At 38.6% G+C, this 20,108-nt stretch overlaps 1 protein-coding gene across 9 annotated transcripts in view; it reads left to right on the top strand.

Moving 5' to 3' along the window:
• Positions 1 to 16,977, top strand: part of Dnajc6 (DnaJ heat shock protein family (Hsp40) member C6) — a 160,555-nt gene extending 143,578 nt beyond the window's left edge. For all 9 annotated transcript variants that reach the window (XM_048815222.1, XM_048815224.1, XM_048815230.1 and 6 more), the window contains 4 exons: positions 5,840 to 6,103; positions 9,530 to 9,672; positions 12,091 to 12,267; positions 13,414 to 16,977. In XM_048815222.1, the coding sequence (XP_048671179.1) occupies positions 5,840 to 6,103; positions 9,530 to 9,672; positions 12,091 to 12,267; positions 13,414 to 13,515 (686 nt within the window). In that variant the 3' untranslated portion in view covers positions 13,516 to 16,977. The remainder of the gene's footprint in view (positions 1 to 5,839; positions 6,104 to 9,529; positions 9,673 to 12,090; positions 12,268 to 13,413) is intronic.
• Positions 16,978 to 20,108: the final 3,131 nt, after the last annotated feature.

The raw sequence follows: 20,108 nt of genomic DNA, 5'->3' as shown, positions 1-20,108 counted from the left end.
GGTGGACTTTGATTACTGCAAAACTTTTGAGAGTTAGTGTTCATGTTGATGCCCTTCCACGGGGATACGATAGTGAACCTGTTTTACTGAGGAACCTATATTCAAGGAGTATTCATTGAAGTACATGGTCTAAAACACATTCTTTCTTCCTTCTCTAGGGCAGTCGGGCGTGGTTAAGTAAGCACTGAGTGGCCCTGACACAAAGGTTTGCATTGGCCATGTTAATAGTCTATGTTCTCAGAAACTCCTCCTGAGACATTCAGAGCCAAATTATCTTCGTGCATTGTGAACATGGCTGCCATTTTTGCCAATCATTGTGTCAGAATCCCAACTTTGCATTTGTACTCTTTAGACCTATTTTTTCTTTTTAAGAAATTTTGAAATTATTTTGTAGAATCATCTTCTTCTCTTCCCTTATTTGTATCTTAATGTAAATTTCAAAAATTTAAGTAATAACATTAGGTGAAATTCTACTTAAAATACCACTGACTATTCATTTTTTATATCTTTATTCATCATCAAATATTTACTGTGTGGTTTCTCTATGCTAGCTAGCACTGTTTTAATAAAAACCAGCCAAACTAAAAGAGAGCAAAATTCCTGCCTTCCTCAAGCTTATAATCTGAAAGGAGAAAAAAAATAGTAAATGAATAAGTATATAATACAATGTCAAGTCATAAAAATAATAATAATAAGCTGGATGTGGTGGTACATGCCTATAATCCCAGTTTCTCAGGAAGCTGAGGCAGGAGGATTGCAAGTTTGAGGCCAGCCTGGGCAACTTAATGAGACCCTGTCTCAAAATAGAAAAAAAAAAAAAAAAGGACTAAGGCTATGGCTCAGTAGTAAAACACTTATGGGTTCAATTCCTAGTACCAAGAAAGAAAGAAAGACTGTTAATATTTATTGAGGGTTTTACGATGAAACAGGTACTATTTTAATGTTTTACTTATATTATTTAATTTGATCTTCCTAATAATCTTTTGAAGTAGGAACTATTAGGTGTTACTCAGCTTTTCATCGCTGTGACCAAAGTACCTGAAAAGAATAACCTAGAGGAGGAACAGTTTATTTTGGCTCATGGTTTCAGAGGTCAATGGTGGATGGACTCCATTGCTATGGGCCCAAGGTGAGGCAGAACATCATGGCGGAAGAGTGAGGTGGAGGAGTGCTGTTGCATTCATGACAGACAAGAAACAGAGAGAAAGAAAAGGGGAAGGGTCCATATCTCCAATGTTTTTCACCATAAGTTAATAGTGGTTATAGGAGAAATGTTTTGTGAGCAAGCCACAGGGAAGATGAACCCTTCCAGGGCACACTGTCAGTGACCTACCTCCTTCAGCCACACACAGTTACCAGTCAGTCCATTCACACGAGGATGGACTAATGATATTTCAGTTACCATAGTCTAATCATTTCACCTCTGACTATTCCTGCATTAACACTGGAGCTTTGGGGAGACATTTTATATCCAAATCATAACATATTATAATCCTCATTTTATAGATATGGGAACTGGGGCACAAAAGTTTGTATAACATACCCAAGTCACAAGGCTTTGACACCAAGATGTCTACCTCTGGAGCTTGCACTCATACCCCCATGCTAAGTGCTATGGAGGAAAAAATAAGAAAAAGACAAAGGGTAGGATAAGGAAAGGAAGGAGGTGGTAAATGATGGATGGGCTGGAATGTTATTTTAGATAGTAGGTAGTTAAGAAAGGCCTCTCTGAAGAGGTGATCTTTATAGGAAAAAAAATCTTTATAGGATTTTTAAAAATCCAGTGTTACATCTTGCATTTAGTTGTCATGTCTTTTTAGATTCCTTTAATCTGAAAACATTCCTAGCCTTACTCCATCTTTTATGATATTTATATTTGATAGGTACAGACTGATGGAGAAAAAGTCTCGGTTTGGGTTTGATCTTAATTTTCAGAGCAGATGATGTCTGCCACATTTCTTCACTGTGAAGCTGTCAGTTTCCCTTTGTAGCTAGTAAGTAATCTGGGAGAGATATTTTGAGATAATCCTATTTGAGAATATACTATTTCCTATTTGACTTTTACCCAATAATTTCACATTTGTTTTTAGTCAGCTTTTTTGCCACCATGGCTAAAAGACCTCACAAGAACAATTTTAAAGGAAAGAAAAGTTTATTTGGTGTTCACGGTTTCAGAGGTCTCTGTCAATAGATGGCCAACTTCATTACTCTGGTCCCAAAGTGAGACAGAACATTATGACAGAAGGGTGTGGAGGAGGATGGCAACTCAGGACAATGTTAAAAGGAAGGAGAGAGAGAGAGGGAAATTGCGGGGGGAGGGGGTGTTGCCCCACTCACCAGGGACAAAATATAAATCCCCAAACCATGCACCCAGTGACCCTTTCTGCTACCTGCCTACAGTTATCACCAGGTTAATCCCCATCAGTGGATGAAGCCATTGATTAAGTTACAACTCTCATAATCTATTCACTTTGTCTCTGAATGTTCTTGTATTATTTCACACATGAGCTCCCAGATGACCTCTTTTGTTACATAGCAGCTGCAGTCAGACAGGAACTGAAGGATTGAAGAAATTCATAGATATACTGAGATAACCTAAGCCAGAATCTGGGGCAATAAAAGGATCAGAAGAAATGGTTTCTAAACTGAAACCTGTGGTATGGTTAGAATTAAGCCAGGAAAAGGAGTGCAGGCAGAGGGAAGGGGGTGTTTAAAAGCCCCACCCAATTCTGGAGAGCAGGATGAGCTGGGATCTGTGGTAGAAAGGTGGGGGTATGGTGTTGAACAAGTATGTCTAACTCAGGAAAGACTTCAGTATTGGTTTGGACTCCAATCTGAGTGCAAATTGAGGAGACAGTTGGTTTTGCATTTTAGGAAGATGACTCTGGACATTTTGTAGAGAACTGGTATGAACAGGGCAGGAGTGAGTATGGGAAAGGCCACCTGCAGGGTGCTGCAAGAGAAAATTAGATAATGAAACTGAGCAATGGCAGAAGAACTACCTGATATTTAGTAAAGGAATTTAGTAGAAACTGATAATGGATTAAAAGGAAAATTAAAGAAGAAGGGACTTCTCATCCCTTCCAGACTTACTTACTTGGAGGTCTTAGCCACTCTGAGCCGGTAAAGCTGAGAGTGGGAAGGAAGCTCACTTTAGCTCATCTTGGCAATGGTTTTTGACCCTTGGGCCTTAACTCCCTCATTCAATAGGAATTTTTGATTACCTCCTCTCTGCTAAGAATTCAGGCTGTAATAGAGGACCAAGGCAGATAAAATTCCTGCTCTTTGGAGTTTGGATTGTAAGAGGGAACTCTTAGTCAAATGTAAAATACTCACTAAGGTAGGCTACACAGGATGGGGCATTAAAAAAAATCCCCCCCCCCCAGGCACTTCTGATGGCAGTCAAGTTTGAGAAGCACTGCTTCTGCTTTGTTGACCATAGCAGTGACCTCTGGGCTTAGCTACTGATTTGTATTTCTGTCAATTCACTGCTACAGTGGCAGTAACAATTAGAATTGCTGAGCCAGTGTAGAAAATATTCTAGAAGTTTGGAAGGTTCGCTATCAGAAAGTCCTAGTGTTGGGCCCCAGGAGAGGCAGGGTCAGTGTCTGCAGTAGTTCACACTGTGTCTGCGGCCTGGCTCAATAGTGTTTGATAAAATAGCAATGAGTGATGAGTGTGGTAGAAATATGGAAGGTGTTTTTTATTGTTGTTCTTTAGGGTTTTCTATATTTAAAACATTTAAAATAATAGAACAGATATATTTAGAATAAAGTAAGCTTCCCTAAAATACAAAATGAAACCCCAGTTCAAATATCCACCCTTAGGTGTATGTTAAGGTGCTATTTACAGGAGTACTGGGACACGTGGAGAGGCCTCATGCCATGTGTTCCAGAATGACAAGGGCCATGCCACACTTTAGCACAAACCCTGCCATTACCTGTTCCTAAGACCAGGTATTGTTGAGTCCATATGGTACACCAGGCATGTGGTTGGCATAGGAGCTTGCCTTATTTTATAATAGTTCACTTAATTCAGGGGTTTTAAAGTGCTTTCACACAATTTTTGTGTCTCACTATACCTAGGATATAGAGATAGTTTTAATTTCACAGATGAGGAAATTGAGGTTTAAAGGGGTGAAGTTTTTCACCCAGCTTGAGATGTTTTAGATTTTGAAGGATTTTCTGTATCGTGTTTTGTGTATAATTCCAGTGCCCAGCATAATGCCTGGCACGTAGTAGGTGTTCAACAAATACTAGTGAATAAATTAATGCATGCAAAAATGAATGGTGAATGAGCGACAGATATGGGCTCAAACACACGGTGACTCCAAGTCCAGTAGCCGTAATACAGTTTTCATAGTGGGGAAGAAAAGAGGAGTCTCAGGGTCAGAACAGAGGGGAAATATCTGTAGAAAGAAGAGATCGTAAGGGAGGAGTTATAGAAAAAGGTCAGAGCTTTGGGGAGGAATTACAGATTTGGGGTGCAGAAAATGAGGCAGGATGCATACAGTCAAGTCCAGCTCACTTTACTAGCCACGTGCTCGTGAGATGTCAGTAAACCTTTCTGAGCCTTGATTTCTTCCTCTTTAAAATGGGGCCAGTAATACTACTTACCTGCTGAGTGATGGTGTTGTGGGAATATGGATAGTAAGTTTTTTCCTATAGATATTTCCCCTCTATTCTGGTCCTGGGACTCCTCTTTTCTTCTCCCTGGAAATGTTATATTACTGCCATTGGATTTGGAGTCAACCTGTGTTTGAGCCCAGCTCTGTCACTCATTCACCATTCATTCTTTTTTTTTTGGGGGGGGAGGGTACTGGGACTGAACTCAGGGGTACTCAACCACTGAGCCACATCCTCAGTCCTTTTTTGTATTTTATTTAGAGACAGGGTCTCACTGAGTTGCTTAATACCTTGCTTTTACTGAGGCTGGCTTTGAACTTGAGATCCTCCTGTCTCAACCACCTGAGCCGCTGGGATCACAGGCGTGTGCCACCACACCCAGCATCACCATTGATTCTTGCATGCATTGTTTATTCATTCATTCTTCCTCTAGTATTATTGAACATCTACTATATGCCAGGTGCTATGCTGGACACTGGGCACTTGTGTAGGTCAAAGGTACACATGCATATAACCACATTTAAAAATTCTAAAGAGCTGTATAAACTTAGTTGTATATATATTTTAGCATGGAAGGGTCCTTGGAACTCACCATAGTTCAGCTTCTCATTTTACCTCTTCAAACATTGTAATGAAATGCAAGCAGTGTGAAAATGAAATTTACTTGCAAAAATTTAAAATAATTTTATTTGTTCTTGGGCACTATCCATGCTTTACTCACACAGCAAACAATGATTAATTCCGATCATTGGAGGTTAAGTAGCTCCTTAGTGTGTGAACTTTGCTCTAGTCCCTGATCTTGTCATTTGTTAGTTTTTACTATCGTGAGGAAATAAAATCTGCTCAGAAGTGGAAGGTGAGGGAGGGGTGGCACTGTGGGAAGAGCCAGAGCTCTTCTGTCTTAGAATCAAAGGTCTAGATTCAAGTCCCAGTTCTGCCACATTCTGGCTGTGTGACTTTGACAAAATCATTTAAGTACTCTGAACTGCAGTTTGTTCATCTGAAGAAAGAATGAATGAATATGTGCCTTAAAGTGTCATTGTGGAGATTAAGGAAATAATACATATTCCTGCGATTTCTTTACCTGTTAGGAAGGTTAATTGTGCTATCATTCAAGGCATTTTCACTGAAGTCATTGCAAACAGTATCTTGAGATGCAAGAGTTAGAGGTAATTCAAAAGAGCCTTCCCTTCTTTCTCCCCTTCTTTCTGTAGGTAGCTCTTCATTTGCCAGCAAACCCACTACACCAACTGGGTTGGGTGGAGGATTTCCACCTCTCAGCTCACCACAGAAAGCATCTCCCCAGCCCATGGGTGGAGGATGGCAGCAGGGAAGTAGCTATAGCTGGCAGCAGCCACAGTCCAAGCCACAGGTCAGCATGCCACACTCCTCTCCCCAGAACCGACCCAACTACAACGTGAGCTTCTCAGCTGCACCTGGAGGCCAGAGTGAGCGTGGGAAAGGATCAACTAATTTGGGTAAGGATGACGACATGGGGCCTAGATATTGAGTGGCCTGTGATGTTATACTGACTTAGTTTGTGTATCTGAAGGCAACAAAACAACAACAACAACACAAAAAAAACCCCAATTCTAGTAATTTCAAAGACAATCTTGTAGAGACACCTCATGATTCCTACTCCTCAGGTGGTACCTGGAGCATCCTGGGTCTGTTATGCTCCCAAACATGTGTACCATTTTGTGATTGCTAGTTTATGTCTGTCCCTTTCTGAAGTGGAATCAGATGGATGGTAGGGACTGTGTCTTATTTGACACATTATCAATAGAACCTAGCATAGTATATGGCATAGGGTAAGCACTAAATGGATCTTGAACGGATGTGGGTAGAAGGGTGGATGGATCTTAAAGCTCTATTTCCTTTGGATGAGGGTATAGAAAAAAATGTTGGAGATCTTTTTAAAAACTGGGTTCAGGTTTTTTCTTGGGTCCCAATGAGAGGACCGCACATGTCTTGAACATTTGGTCTTCTTGGTTCTCTGTTTAGTGGATTCCTGAGATCTGGGGCATCTTTGCTGGTGCTACCACTAATGCTAGAGGGTGCTCTGGATGGGATTCTTGATAATGAGTAAAAAATAACACACTTTACATAACAGAATGGTTAGGTTTGAGTTGTCAAAAGACCTATTTTGATACACCTGACATTTCAGTTGATTTGATCATACCCTGTGGTGAGGTTGAGGGCCTTTCTCTCTATGGAACATGGAAAAAGGGAATTCTTCTACTCTTCACAGCAGCAGTAACCAAAAAATTTATCAGGTACTTACTACAGGCTAGGTGCTATTCTTGGCTTTTTTTTTTTTTTGATGTATTATTTCATGTAATCTTCAAAACCAACTCCCTATTGTAGATGAAGGATTTATGATACAGAATTATGAAGTGATTTCTCAAATTGATTCATCTTGTGAGAGAGCCAGTTTTTGAATCCCAAAAATCTGGCTCTAGAACCCCTACTCTTACCTGCCATGCTCCATGACTGTGAAACAGATGCCTTTTCAAAAGTAACATGATGGAAATACTCATGTCAGGAAGATGTGACATCATGTTTATTTTTTGGTTAGCAGGGGAATTCCTGGGACAATTCCATAAAGTCAAGTGGTTACCCTCCATTTTTATTTTGAGTATATGTTGAGTGAGTGTCTTGTAGCATCTTTGTTGTAGAAAACCCTGAGTATGTGGCAGTAAGCAAGACAGATGAAACCCCCAGTCTTGGAGCACTTAGATTTTAAGGTGTGGACGTTCAAGTATGGGTCCACAATGGTTTCCAGTCTAGAAAATATAAATGGATAACAACTAAGAAACTGACTTTTATTTGATGTTAGCTGGGTGAATTGCTGTGTTTTCGTCCTATTTTGTTTTAATTTAACAAACAGATAGTGTGGTACTATTCTAACCTCTGCAGCTATTAATGCATTCATTCTCACGACAACCCTGAGGCAAGTGATATTTTTAACACATCCCCATTTTCCAGATGAGGAAATTTAGGCTTAGCAATGATAAATAACTTGCCTGAGTTCAAATTGCTAAGTAGCAGAGTTGGAATTCAAACCTGGGTGGTTTGACTTCAGTCTTTGCTCTTTGCCATCATGGTAAGCTGCTTTTTCAAGCAGGTTGCAGAATAGATTTTTTTCCACAATACCTTTATTCTATTTATTTTTTATTTTTATGTTGTGCCAAGGATCGAACCCAGGGACTCAGATGTGCTCTACTACTGAGCTACAGCCCCAGCCACAACCACACTGGTGGGGGAAAAGCATTACGATTAATGAGATCTAGCAGCTGGGTATGGACAAGGAAGTGGCAGCACGCATAGATTTCAAATACCAAAACCCAAACTTTGTCCCATCACTGATACTAATTAATTATAACAGGGGAAAATCATGAGTATCTTCATCTGAAAAGAAGGTACAGTAAGAATGGAATTGAATTGAATTAAACAATCCAGATGCCAGTCCTAGTCTTGCTACATATATATGATTCTGAATAGATCTCTTAAGTTCTCTATACTTCATTTTCCTCATTTACAAAATGGCCATGAGATTTACATTACTGTTGTACACAAGCAATACCATTAACATGGACCAAATATGTGTGTGTCTTTCCACAATGTCAGAATTTATTGAATAACAATAAATTCACAATCTACACCACTTTCATTGTTTGCTATTGACCAAATATTGTGTCCCCTAACAGTCATAGACTGGGCAATCTCAAGTTCTTTTATTCTATTCCAATCTTAATGAAATGATCACCTATGGACTGGGGCTGTAGCTCAGTGGTAGAGCACATGTAAGTCCCTGGGCTCGATCCTCAGCACCACATAATTAATTGCTAATATCTATGACACTCAGGTGATACATCTTACTCCACACAATGATATATATAGGTTACAGAAAGACTAAGAAAGGGTCAAGGTGACCACAGGGTCTAGATTCAAGGTCTAGATTCAAGTCCCAGGAGACTGAATTGAGAGCAAAGGTAGAGAGCAGATACAAATGTGAAAGTCACTGCTGGTGGTCAGATAAGAGTACAAACCACTGTCGGAGTATAGAACTTCCTGTAGGCCAGGGCTTGGATGCATGGCAGTTTCAGAGTATCAGCTTGAAGCATCAGCTTGAGGTATCGGCTTGGAGTAGGCCCATTAGTTGTCATCATGTACAGGAGAAACTTCACTGAGCTGAAGCCCAGGAGCAGGGAATTGGAAGGTTTGTTGCTGTAGTGATATTCCTGGACAAGGCTCATGACAAGTAACCAGGTGATGGGGTCAGTGTACCATTGTGTCCAGTCTTGGGGTGCTCCTCCTTTTATGTTCTCATGTGAGGGGATTGCTTCATATAGTAGTCGGGCCTGTTTTTTTCTGATATGGATTTGATACACCTATGCATTTATGTGCTTCTGGTTTAATTCAGTATAAGTTTATAGGTGATCATTTTTATTAAGATTTTTTTCCACAATACCTTTATTCTATTTATTTTTTAATTTTTATGTGGTGCTGAGGATCGAACCCAGGGATTCTCATGTGCTCTACCACTGAGCTACAGCCCCAGCCCATAGGTGATCATTTTTATCAGCACAATTTAGTTATCAATTTGTGCCTTATTATTGTGCTAGGAAAATGGTGGCTTTTTGTGCAAACAAGGGGTAGAGTCATTCTACCCCAGCACTTGTTTCAAAATAGAGTGACTCATGGCACAGCGTGAAAACTATGTTCTATTCATCATGGAGTAACTCGGAGCCTGCCCTCTACACTTACTCACAAGGAAAATGTGAGGGCTAAGGGGAATTTATACATGTAAAAGCACTTGGAAGACCCCAAGTCCTATGAGATCATGATGATATTCTGTTTAAGAATAAAACCTGTAGTGATTTTCAAAACTTATATTGCAGAAGGGAAACAAAAAGCAGCTGATTTTGAAGACCTGCTGTCTAGTCAAGGTTTCAATGCCCACAAAGACAAAAAGGGACCTCGAACAATAGCTGAGATGAGAAAGGAGGAAATGGCTAAGGAAATGGATCCTGAGAAATTAAAGGTGAGTGAGTCCCTGTCAGTATGATTATCCTACACCACAAGGTCTTGTGACAAAGTCATGGTGTGGAGCCATTAGCATGACTGCCTGATCATCTCCCAAATGCCCCACTTCCTAATACCATCACCTTGGGTATTAGGATTTCAACATATGAATTTGGGACAGGGCACAGACATTCTGCCACAGCACCACTGGAAGGCATCATGTTCTGGCAACTGCCCTATTTCAGTTGGTCCCTGAAGCTGTGATTTGAGTACCACCATGCTGCTTTTTTTTTTTTTATTAGAGTTTATAGTTATGCATAGTAATTGAATTCATTCCTGACAAACTTATATATACATGGAAATTGATTTCAGTTCAGGATCCTCCCCTTTTCCCTCCTGTCCTCTCTCTCTTCCATTCTCCTTCCTCTATTAGACTTCCTATCACTTCTTTATTAATTTATATTTTATTGTTTCTTTATGTTGTCCTATCCTTCCCTTCCCCAGCCATGCCCTTTAATAGCTAAGTGGCTTTGGGGAGGGTTGCACATGCTGCTTAGTTTATTTAATAAAATAAAATTTACTTCATGGTTTGGTAAATACAGATTTCCTTTGTTCACCTGTTCAAATGAGCAATGCCCTCTTTGACTTTAAACTACGTTATCAGAACCTGTTCTAGCGCCATCTTGACAGCCAATGGTATGATCAGAGATAGCAGTAGCACGCTTTATGATATGGTTTTGTTATTCAGATGGCATTCAGATTCTAAACATGAATGGTGTAGAATTTGGTGGAAGAATGTATTGTTTGTATTTTCTCTTTCTACATTGAAAGTTTTTTTTTTTTTAATTATATTGACTGAAGCCCTCACCATCTGTTTTCTGTTGATAGAAATGTTTATACACCCAGGAATTACCACTCTTGTAGCATCAGACCTGGAAGTTTTGAGGTGGAGGAGGAGGAGGCTGACAGAATGTGTGCATCCTAGCCTCCCCAATAACTTTCTTTACTTTAAAGTCAGAGAAGTTCTACTTTTTGATTTTGAAGGTCTAGGTGAGAGATTCAGTTTGAATTGGGAGAGAACGTTTCTTAATTTTTTTTTTTAAAGTTTGCAGATCAGTGATGCTGATGCCTTTATTTCATAAGTGAGGAAATAAATACTGTAAATGAGGCTCTTGTGTGTGTGTGGACGGGTGGATGAGGATTAGCTTGGAAACAGCGGGGTGGTTATGCTGGTAGAAGGTGTGAAGTGGTGGAAGAGGTTGTAAATATCAAGGTAATTGGAATGCTCATCACAGTTGGAGAGGCTGAATTGCTACATGATGACAGTATACATGCTGACAGTATAATAAATTGAAAGATCAGGGTCTAATCTTTCTCAATCTTATGTTTTGAAAAAAATATTGCTATTCTCCATCATTTCCTGACATATCTGAATATTAGATGTATATGTATAGATCTTCTAATATTTTTTGAGAACAATGTATGATTTCTCATTTGCATTTGATTCTTATGTCAGGTAACATCACAGAGGTTTACTGTTCTTTCCAAAAAAGAATACTATTTCTTTATGCTCTGTCTCTGTGATCTTTATTCATTAAGCAAACTTTGATAGATTTTTATAAAATAAAGTTGTTTTTTAAAACCATGTTTGGTTATTCAATTGTTTAGGGAAGTAATCATCATTAACCATGACCGAACCACTCATCAACAGCAAACACTCTCAGTTAGGTGCGAACTGCAGTTGCATTATTATGATTCCTTCAACTTGATCGCCTCATTTGTACAACCATGAATGTTCATTGTCTGAATAGATGTCTAAATGAATTGATTCATTAATAAGCCTTTATGAGCTGTACTCTGTGTCAGGTATATTATTGGTTCCTGAGATACAGTAGTTAAGTAAGTAATAGTACATTTTCTCCAACAGTTCTGCCTAATGGCAGGGAAAGATGAACACACGGTTACAATAATGGGAAGCACATATCATGAGAGGAGTGTGTTTAAAGTACTGTAGCCCATACAAATTTGGCTTTTTAAAAAAGGGATATTTATTGAGTTTAGGAAACAAATCTGAAGTGGGTGTCACCTCATGGATACTTTCAGAGTATATAATTAACTGAAGGGGTAATGAGGAAAGAATTCAAACTCTCAGAAATGATCTTTGTGAAATTTCTGACAGGCCTTTTGAAGATTAGTAATGTCCCAGAAATTTGGGAGGCTGAGGCAGGAGGATCACAAATTTAAGTTCAGCCTAGGCAAAGTCCTGTCTTAAAATAATAAAAAGGGATGAAAATGCATTCCAGGTAGAAGAAACTTGGAACATGCCGGGTATCTCAAAGTATTTGATGCCACTGGAGCAGGACAGATGATGGTGAGAGTCCTGATAGAAAACTTCTAGACTAGAAAACATCTGAATTTCTTAATCCTGTGTTTACAGATTCTGGAATGGATAGAAGGCAAAGAGAGAAATATCAGAGCCCTTCTTTCTACAATGCACACTGTGCTATGGGCTGGGGAGACCAAGTGGAAACCAGTGGGCATGGCAGACCTGGTGACACCGGAGCAGGTGAAGAAAGTGTACAGGAAAGCTGTGCTGGTGGTGCATCCAGATAAAGTGAGTGCAGCCTGCCCTGTTGTCTCACTTGTCGGAGCCTCATTTCATTATTTTATGAGCATGTATCAACACAAAACACTTTGACTTCGCTGGTTGATTAGTCCATTTATTCAATAAAACTGATAAGTCCATGGGTTAAAATGAGATGTTTAAATAGTTAATCTTCATGAAGTGGGCAAATCAAACTATATAATACGAATAATGCAAGAGGGATTTACAGAGATGTGCATTCACCAGTCACTTAGTGTTAGGGCTTGGAAGTAATGCTGACCTATAGTCGTATCACTGGGCTGAGAGCTAGACAAAGAAAAACTTTTCTCCTTGGAAGATGTTAGCAGAATGGCTAGCTAGGATTGTATTGAAAACTCTTTAGAATGTAGTTGGCAGAGTTGGTAAGAATCGACAAGATTTTTAAAATGGAACTAAACCTCATCATTATTTTGATACTGTCCATTTAGGCTCTCATGTACATATGCACACAAGTGCTACAAACTATCAGAAACTTCAGCTACCTCACAGCCCAGTTGCAGTCCGTATAATCCATAGAAACAGACCAGCGTCATCTAGCTGTCAGATGAACTGTACCAGTCACCTGATTTGAAGTTATCATGGAAAACCTCTCCTGGGAATATGTGCTTCAGTCCCCTGTATTTGATTTCTGCCTCTCGATACTTTTTCTGACTACTTTGAATAGAAGAATTTAATAAGAAACAACATTAATGTTTGAATTTCAGTCATTTGAAAGGGCAATAGCAGTTACCCAAAACATTTTAATCCTTTCTGCCCTTCTTATGAGTCTCAAAGAATTTAACTTTATTAGAAATTGGAAAATAAGAGTTCAGAAATGCAATCAGTTGGAAACAGGCTGTCATTAAGCTTTAGGATTTGGTAGATACCTTTGGAAAATGGAGATGCATCTTTTGTTGCCGAATAAGCTCTCTGTAATCTTATGGATGAATTACTACTACCTTATGTGAATTTCCAGGGGAGGTCATAATAATATAATCACATAGATTAAAATAAAAAAGGAAAGTGACTTAATAGAAAAGCATTTAAATTATGTAGAACCCATATTAGCAGTGAACCGAATATAAATATAGTTTTTATCTGTGATATCTAAATGTATGTTTTTGTTCTTTTTTATAGGCTACTGGGCAACCCTATGAACAATATGCAAAGATGATTTTCATGGAGTTAAATGATGCCTGGTCTGAATTTGAAAACCAAGGCCAAAAGCCCTTGTATTAATTTGTGAGCTTTTCTATCTTGGCTGCAGACCTTTGTTAATGCTTAGTGTGTATCACAATTCTGAGGTTTTCACAGATGAACCAAAAATACCAATAACATATTTCCAGTACTAAACTAACTGTCAAATTACTCATGAATTAGTTTCTCATGATATAAAGAATGTGGATGTTTGGTTTTTCAAAGTCCCTGCCATAAAAAGATCCAAAACATGAAAGGAACTTTAAGTGAGATGATCTTGCAGGGATACAACATTCCAGCCTGCCCTTTGGGGAGCCTACTCAGCATTTTGCCTGGGGAATGGAAAATTGAGGCCACCAAAGGTAAAGGCATCACTCCATCTCATTGTCTGAGAGTAAAATTAATGAACAAAAGTGAAATAGAATTACTTGGATTTCTTGATAGTTTTAAAGATAGTTTTAATTTCTCTTGGAAATACATAATTTGAGTGATGGCTTTACAAAACTTCCAGGAACAGAATCACCAAGTATTTTTTTAAAATGGAAATTTACTATGGCCTTCATCATAACAGTGTATGTGTCTTTTGGTTAAGGGCACTAACAGCTATAAATGATGTTAGATTGAGGGAAGGGATTATGCTATATTCCAGTGATTGCCACCCACTCTTCTTGGATAAGATACAATTTAGTGCAAATGTTGGATAAAGAAAATAGGGACTGTGAAGCTATAGAAGTCTTTATTTCTATCAGGATGTTGGGCTGTTCTCTTCCTGTCCCTTTAGAAAACTGTAGTTGATTAAAGAAAAAATTTTAATGCTATCACAACTCCAAACCTGGTTTGAAAGACCCTCCTAATTTTTCCATAAGACTTAATGTTTTTCTTTACTTAGCCAAGAAAACATTCTTAACTGAAAACAGATTGTAAAGCAGTTTGGCCCATTCACGATTTGTCAGGACCAATAGCTAGTATGGACTTGGTAAACACCAAGTTTGTGAGTGGTTGTCATAAGAACAGCCCTGATACTGTTGAGTAGAAGAGAACTGTCGTGGGAAGTAAGCTGCATGGCCCTCAACAGAGTCACGGAGCTTGGGATTTGCTTTGAGGAACCAGGTCCCCTCTTCTCCTCTGGTGAATCTGGATCCTTTGGATTATTGCAGTGGGGTTTATGGTTTTAAAAGTAGCTGTGGGTCCATAGGAGCAGCATTCACATAGGGACCTTTGGGAAAACAAAGCAAGAATGAAACTTTTCCAGACCTCAGACTGGCTGGATCTCAGCTCAGTGCTTTGGCAGCTTCTCATTTGGAGGAGTCATCTGTTTGCTCTTCTGTGATTTCAGTAGATTCTTGGTGAGCACGTGCACAAGGCAGATGGGCAAGAAGATTTTCATGCTGGTCTTTAAAAGTTTATGATCAATTGTTGTGAAAGCTTTCAAAAATTGTTTTTAAAAGACAATCATTGGGTTTTTTTGTTTGTTTGTTTGTTTCTGTCTTAAGTTTGTTGTGGCAAACTGTACTGGAAAAGCAGCATGTCAAAAATACTTTAGGTTCTACACAAATCTCTCTCTCTCTCTCTCTCTCTCTCTCTCTCTCTCTCTCTCTTTAGTTATAAAGGTTCATTATTTATTTTATTTCACTGACAATGTGAAACTTGCAGAAAATGTTCTCTTTTTAAATATGCAGCTGTAAACTGTTCGAGGTAACCATAACAAATTAGGTGTTATTTATTAACGTATTATACAATAATGTTTGATCCAGTATGTGCTTGTCTTATTTAAAATTGGAATGTGAGACATGTTGCTGTGACCTGTTTTTTCTTTTCTCATTCACATTTGTAGATATTGTGTGAACTACAGTATATAATGATAATAATTAAAAGGCTATTATGTGGATGTCACGTACATTTTGAAATGATAGAACTATATATTAGCTTTGTATCATGTTTGGATAATTCATTAATGTTCACAGTTTAAAACATCATTAAACACTATGTAATTAGCAATGAGAAAGAATCTTATTTAAATTTGGGGGGCTCCCCCTCTGTTTTCCAGATACATTATAATTCTGGACCCCTATTTATCTCAAAACTCTTTAACAAATGCAGACCAACAGGTTTTTTGCATTCCTTTTAAATATCTGGTTGTGACAGAGCTTGTTGTTGATCAGGTTCACTGTTTCATTCATATTTATTGTAATATATTTTTTTGTTTTGTAAATATGTTATACACAACAAAATGTGATTGGTCTAAAATATTTATAATGTATATTAAATGGCTCCAAAATATTTTTAGAAACCTAAGTTATTTTTGCACTCAATGACAAACTTGAATTATACTTTCTGATGTGATTCACTTCTGAAGTTCTGGGAAAAGAATATGAAAAGCATATAATACATTTGCACCAAAGTATAACTTGACAGGATTTCTTGACTTGTACTTTATTCTCCCCTTCCATCTCTCTCTCTCTCTCTCTCTCTCTCACACACACACACACACACACACACACACACACTGATCATTCTACATGAATATTGTGTTTCAAAAAGAATCTGCATGGAAATCCTGGTCTCCTTTCTTAGAATATTAATGGATTTTAAAAAGTGCATTTCTGTGCTGATACTCCAAAATCAATCCTAGAAGTCTGAGGCTTTATCATAGAAAGTCTCAGATATTTTAATTCTTTAGGGACAGAAGTTGCAGATTCATGCTGAAAATCCAAAGTATATGACCCATCACTGTACTGTCTACATCTGGGAGATTGCTGAAGTTGGATCCCAGTGCCACTGAAGAAACATCATGGTGTAAGGAATGAGCACAAAAGTTGAATTCCTGAAACAGTTATCACAGCAACAGGTCAGTTCCTGCTGGAAATACTGATCAGGGAATTTAGGTCAAAAAGCAGATTTTGATTTTTCTAAAGATAAACCATTATGTTTGGACATAGTGGTATGTGTTGCTTTGAGACCAAATGATTGGGTCTGAATTCTTTTTTCCACTTACAGACTGTTATATTGGACAAGTTTCTTAACCTCTCTAAGTCTTTATTACTTGTAAAATAAAATCCTAAGGCCCCCGTGGTAGAAGAATTAGGGACTGTGTGTGTCACTTCTTATCAAGAGGGTACTATCATAACTACTGTTACTGTTACTGATAATAAGACAAAGTGTATGTATCACTTCTGGTCAGCCTTAGGGCTGGAATTCAAATGAGACCTCAGGTTGTGGGGAGTGTATAACATCAGTAGAAAAAGGCAAATGAAAGTAACTTACACCTTGACACTTATTCCTGTCTCCTTAGACTGAAAGAGACCTGTATACATAATGAATAGTTTTGCACTGTATGTTCTATAAAGGGAATGGCTGTGTCACAAGAAGTGGTGGCTGATAATTAAGAAGGAAAACTATTTACTGATTTTAATTAGTGCTCTGTCATACTTGTGTTTAAATCATGCATTGACCTGATATCCCATCCCAGTGCAAATATGAAACCTGGCATCTATCTTCCATGTACTGCTTTGTGTGTGTTTCTTTCTCACTTAATTCTTAGGGAAAAAAGATTTTTTTTTTTTTTAAGAGTCGGGTTGTGCAAATCCCATTTTAGGAAGTGGGAACACAGAAGTTTCTCTGAGTTGGGTTTGAGGTAAATGTTTTCTGCAGGATAGGGAGAGTTAATACTATATTTGGTATTCTTACTAATATTTGTTGTGTTGGGACTTAGAAACTGGTACCACAAAGTCAAGGCCTCAGAAGCAGCTGCAGAAGCAAACTTCCTCTGTTTACCTTTTCCGGTTCTCCTGTTTCTCATCAGGAATTCTTCCCAGAGACAGGCCATAGAAGCTAGAATTCCTCTTCCCTGAAGTGGTCATAGAAACCAGAACCCTTTTCCCCTTAAGCCAGCCATAAAACCTAAAAACATTACTGTTTCTTTCCCCATTTAAGAGTTGTCCATAAAGAAATTCTTTAACCTACTTTGTTTGATGGTGGGTCTCAAGATCCCTATTTCAGAAAGGGTCCTCCTGCATGCCCTAGAGGATCAAAGTGTACATAGAGAGGCCAAGACAAATCTGGGCAGGCCTTATTGGGCTTACCCTCAGTCTAGCACTATTGGGTCATACCCCTTTTGATCAACCATATTTCTACATGACTGTCCATGCTTTATTGAATATAAGCATAAAAATGAGTAGTTCATCTTGAGTCTTTGGGTCTTCAATCTAAAGACTCCTGTGTCTCATAAAACTAGATTAAATAAATTTGTTATGTTTTTCTTTTGTTAACCTATCTTTTGTTATGGGATGATGACCATGACCTTTTATGATGGGAAGGAGAGGGATCATACCTTTTTTCACTTATAGTTAATTCAATCAATATTTTGTGTATATCATATGCAACATACAAATAGGTAGGGGAATATCAAATCAAGAAATGGTTTGAATGCCCTGTTAAACAAAAGGTGTTACTATTTTTCTTTTTAAAGAGAGAGAGAGAAAAGAAATAGAGAATTTTTTAATATTTATTTTTCAGTTTTCGGTGGACACAACACCTGTATTTTATTTTATGTGGTGCTGAGGATCGAACCCAGCGCCCTGCGCATGCCAGGGGAGCGCATTACCACTTGAGCCACATCCCCAGCCCCTGTTACTATTATTTCTAATTACTACAATTCCTGCATTTGGTTCATAGATCCATTGTGGACTTTGATCTCATTTTTCCAGTTGGCTAGTTACCTTTGAGGCCTTAGCTTTTCTGTATGTAAAATGGAGATAAAATCTCGCTCATAAAGTGAGAGAATTGAATGCAAGGAAAAAATATTAAGATTCATCCCAAGAATTATATGGTAGTCTTAAGCAGCATGACACAGGCCATAAATCTTATACATCTAAGTAACCTACTGATGGCAGATTGGAGATAGGAATTCAAGGTTTTAATTTCTGTTCTTGAGAAAATGTGGAATGGCTAAATGGAAGAACAGTTTTCTCAGTGCAACATCTGGCAAAGCAAAAGCAGATTTTTTTTAGGAGATAGGTAAAGCCCCTGGCAAGATGACTTTCTCTCTAGAGTGTTCAGTAAACTAAAAGGACAGCTGGTGTGGTCAGAGAGCTACTGGAGACAAACACTGTCTCAGAATGTTATGATTCCAGACATAACCCTGGAGCAAACATTTCAGTTTTTGCTTCTCGTGTCTTTCATATTTTATTGGCAAGCCTTAGACACTCAAACCAAGCAGTGACTCTGAAGTCTTGTCAGTTTTCTCCAGAGTCATTTCTGTTCTGTGGGACTGGCCTCAGGCTAACATGGAAGTTTCCAGCAAACCTCTAGATGTGACAGTCACAGTGGGTGGTTGAGAATGGTGGGGGTATGAGAAGATTTAATCCCATAGAAAATCCTCATTAATTTAAGATGGAAAAGGTTCTACTTCCTCTCTAGAATAAATTGGTGCTTTATAAAGGAGCTAAAAAAACCCTCATCAGGGTTTGGCTGATGAGCAGTTTCTCCTGGGAACTCTAACAGGTACAGTGGTGTCCCCTTATCCACAGGGGATATGTTCCAAGAGCCTCAGTGGATATTTGGAACTGCAGATAGTGCTCAACTCTATGTTTTTTTCCTATACATACATGCTTATGATAAAGTTTAACTTATAAAATAGTCATAGTAGATTAACAATATTAAAGTAGAAAAATTATAACAATGTAGTGTAATCTAGTTATATGAATGTAGTTTCTCCCAAAATGTTTTAATGTATTGTTATTCATAGCAATCTCAGCATATGATTTTTTTTCTTACTAAGTGAAGAACTTTTTTTTCCTTTTTTTTTTTTTTCACTTTCCAACCTCCTCTAAATAGCTATGTGGCATAAATCCTACCACTTCTGACCTTCTCTCCCTAAAGATAAAATGAAGCATTTAGACCAGATGGTTTCTAAGGTCAAGACAAAACTCCGTGAATAAGGAATAAGAGATCTAAAGATTAGTCTTGGTTACCTTCAGACTTGAGAGCTCCTAGGTACAAAACTAATAGTTTTATTCATTTAAAGGTTCCTGAAAGCTTCCGATATAAAAAAAAGCCTACATGATGTATAAGTGAACGAGGTGGGGGAGACGGCTCTTTAGTTTATTGAAAGTACTAACGTTGTATTAAGTAAAACGAGACTAAGCAAATGTCAAGATCTTAAGGAGAGGGCTGTCTCCTCCAGCCTTGTTCCTTGATGCTCCTGCCTCCAACCCCATACAGCCACGTAAATACAAACAGGCACACATACGAACACATACACACACACGGGGGCTCAGAAAGCAAAATACGGTTTGCAAGTGGGTGTTTTATCCTCAACTGATCCTAACTTTTCCTCCTGTGTTCTCCTTTCTCCCCATTTTCTCTGTCTCCAATCTTAGGCAGGTTTCCTGGCAGCCAGGATCAAGGTGATAACCAGCTGAAGAGTTTAGGGGAGCCTCTCAGCCCGAAGTCTCAACCCACAGATTTGAGGGCGAAACTTGGGGAGGGTTCGAGGAATACCCCGAGGGCTCAGGACCTGAGAGGAGGGCCTTAACCCGGCGTAGTGATTACTCAGGAATAGGATGGGTGTGCGGAGGAGGAGCTTTAGAGCAGGCAGAAGGACTTTGTGAGCTGGGGGCGGGGCTCTGAGACTG

The sequence above is a fragment of the Marmota marmota genome, unplaced genomic scaffold, assembly GCF_001458135.2.
Source record: "Marmota marmota marmota unplaced genomic scaffold, marMar, whole genome shotgun sequence".
In the NCBI taxonomy this organism is placed as follows: Eukaryota; Metazoa; Chordata; class Mammalia; order Rodentia; family Sciuridae; genus Marmota; species Marmota marmota.
The sequence above is the reverse complement of the archived record's forward strand: the minus strand, read 5'-3'. Positions and strand labels throughout refer to the sequence as shown.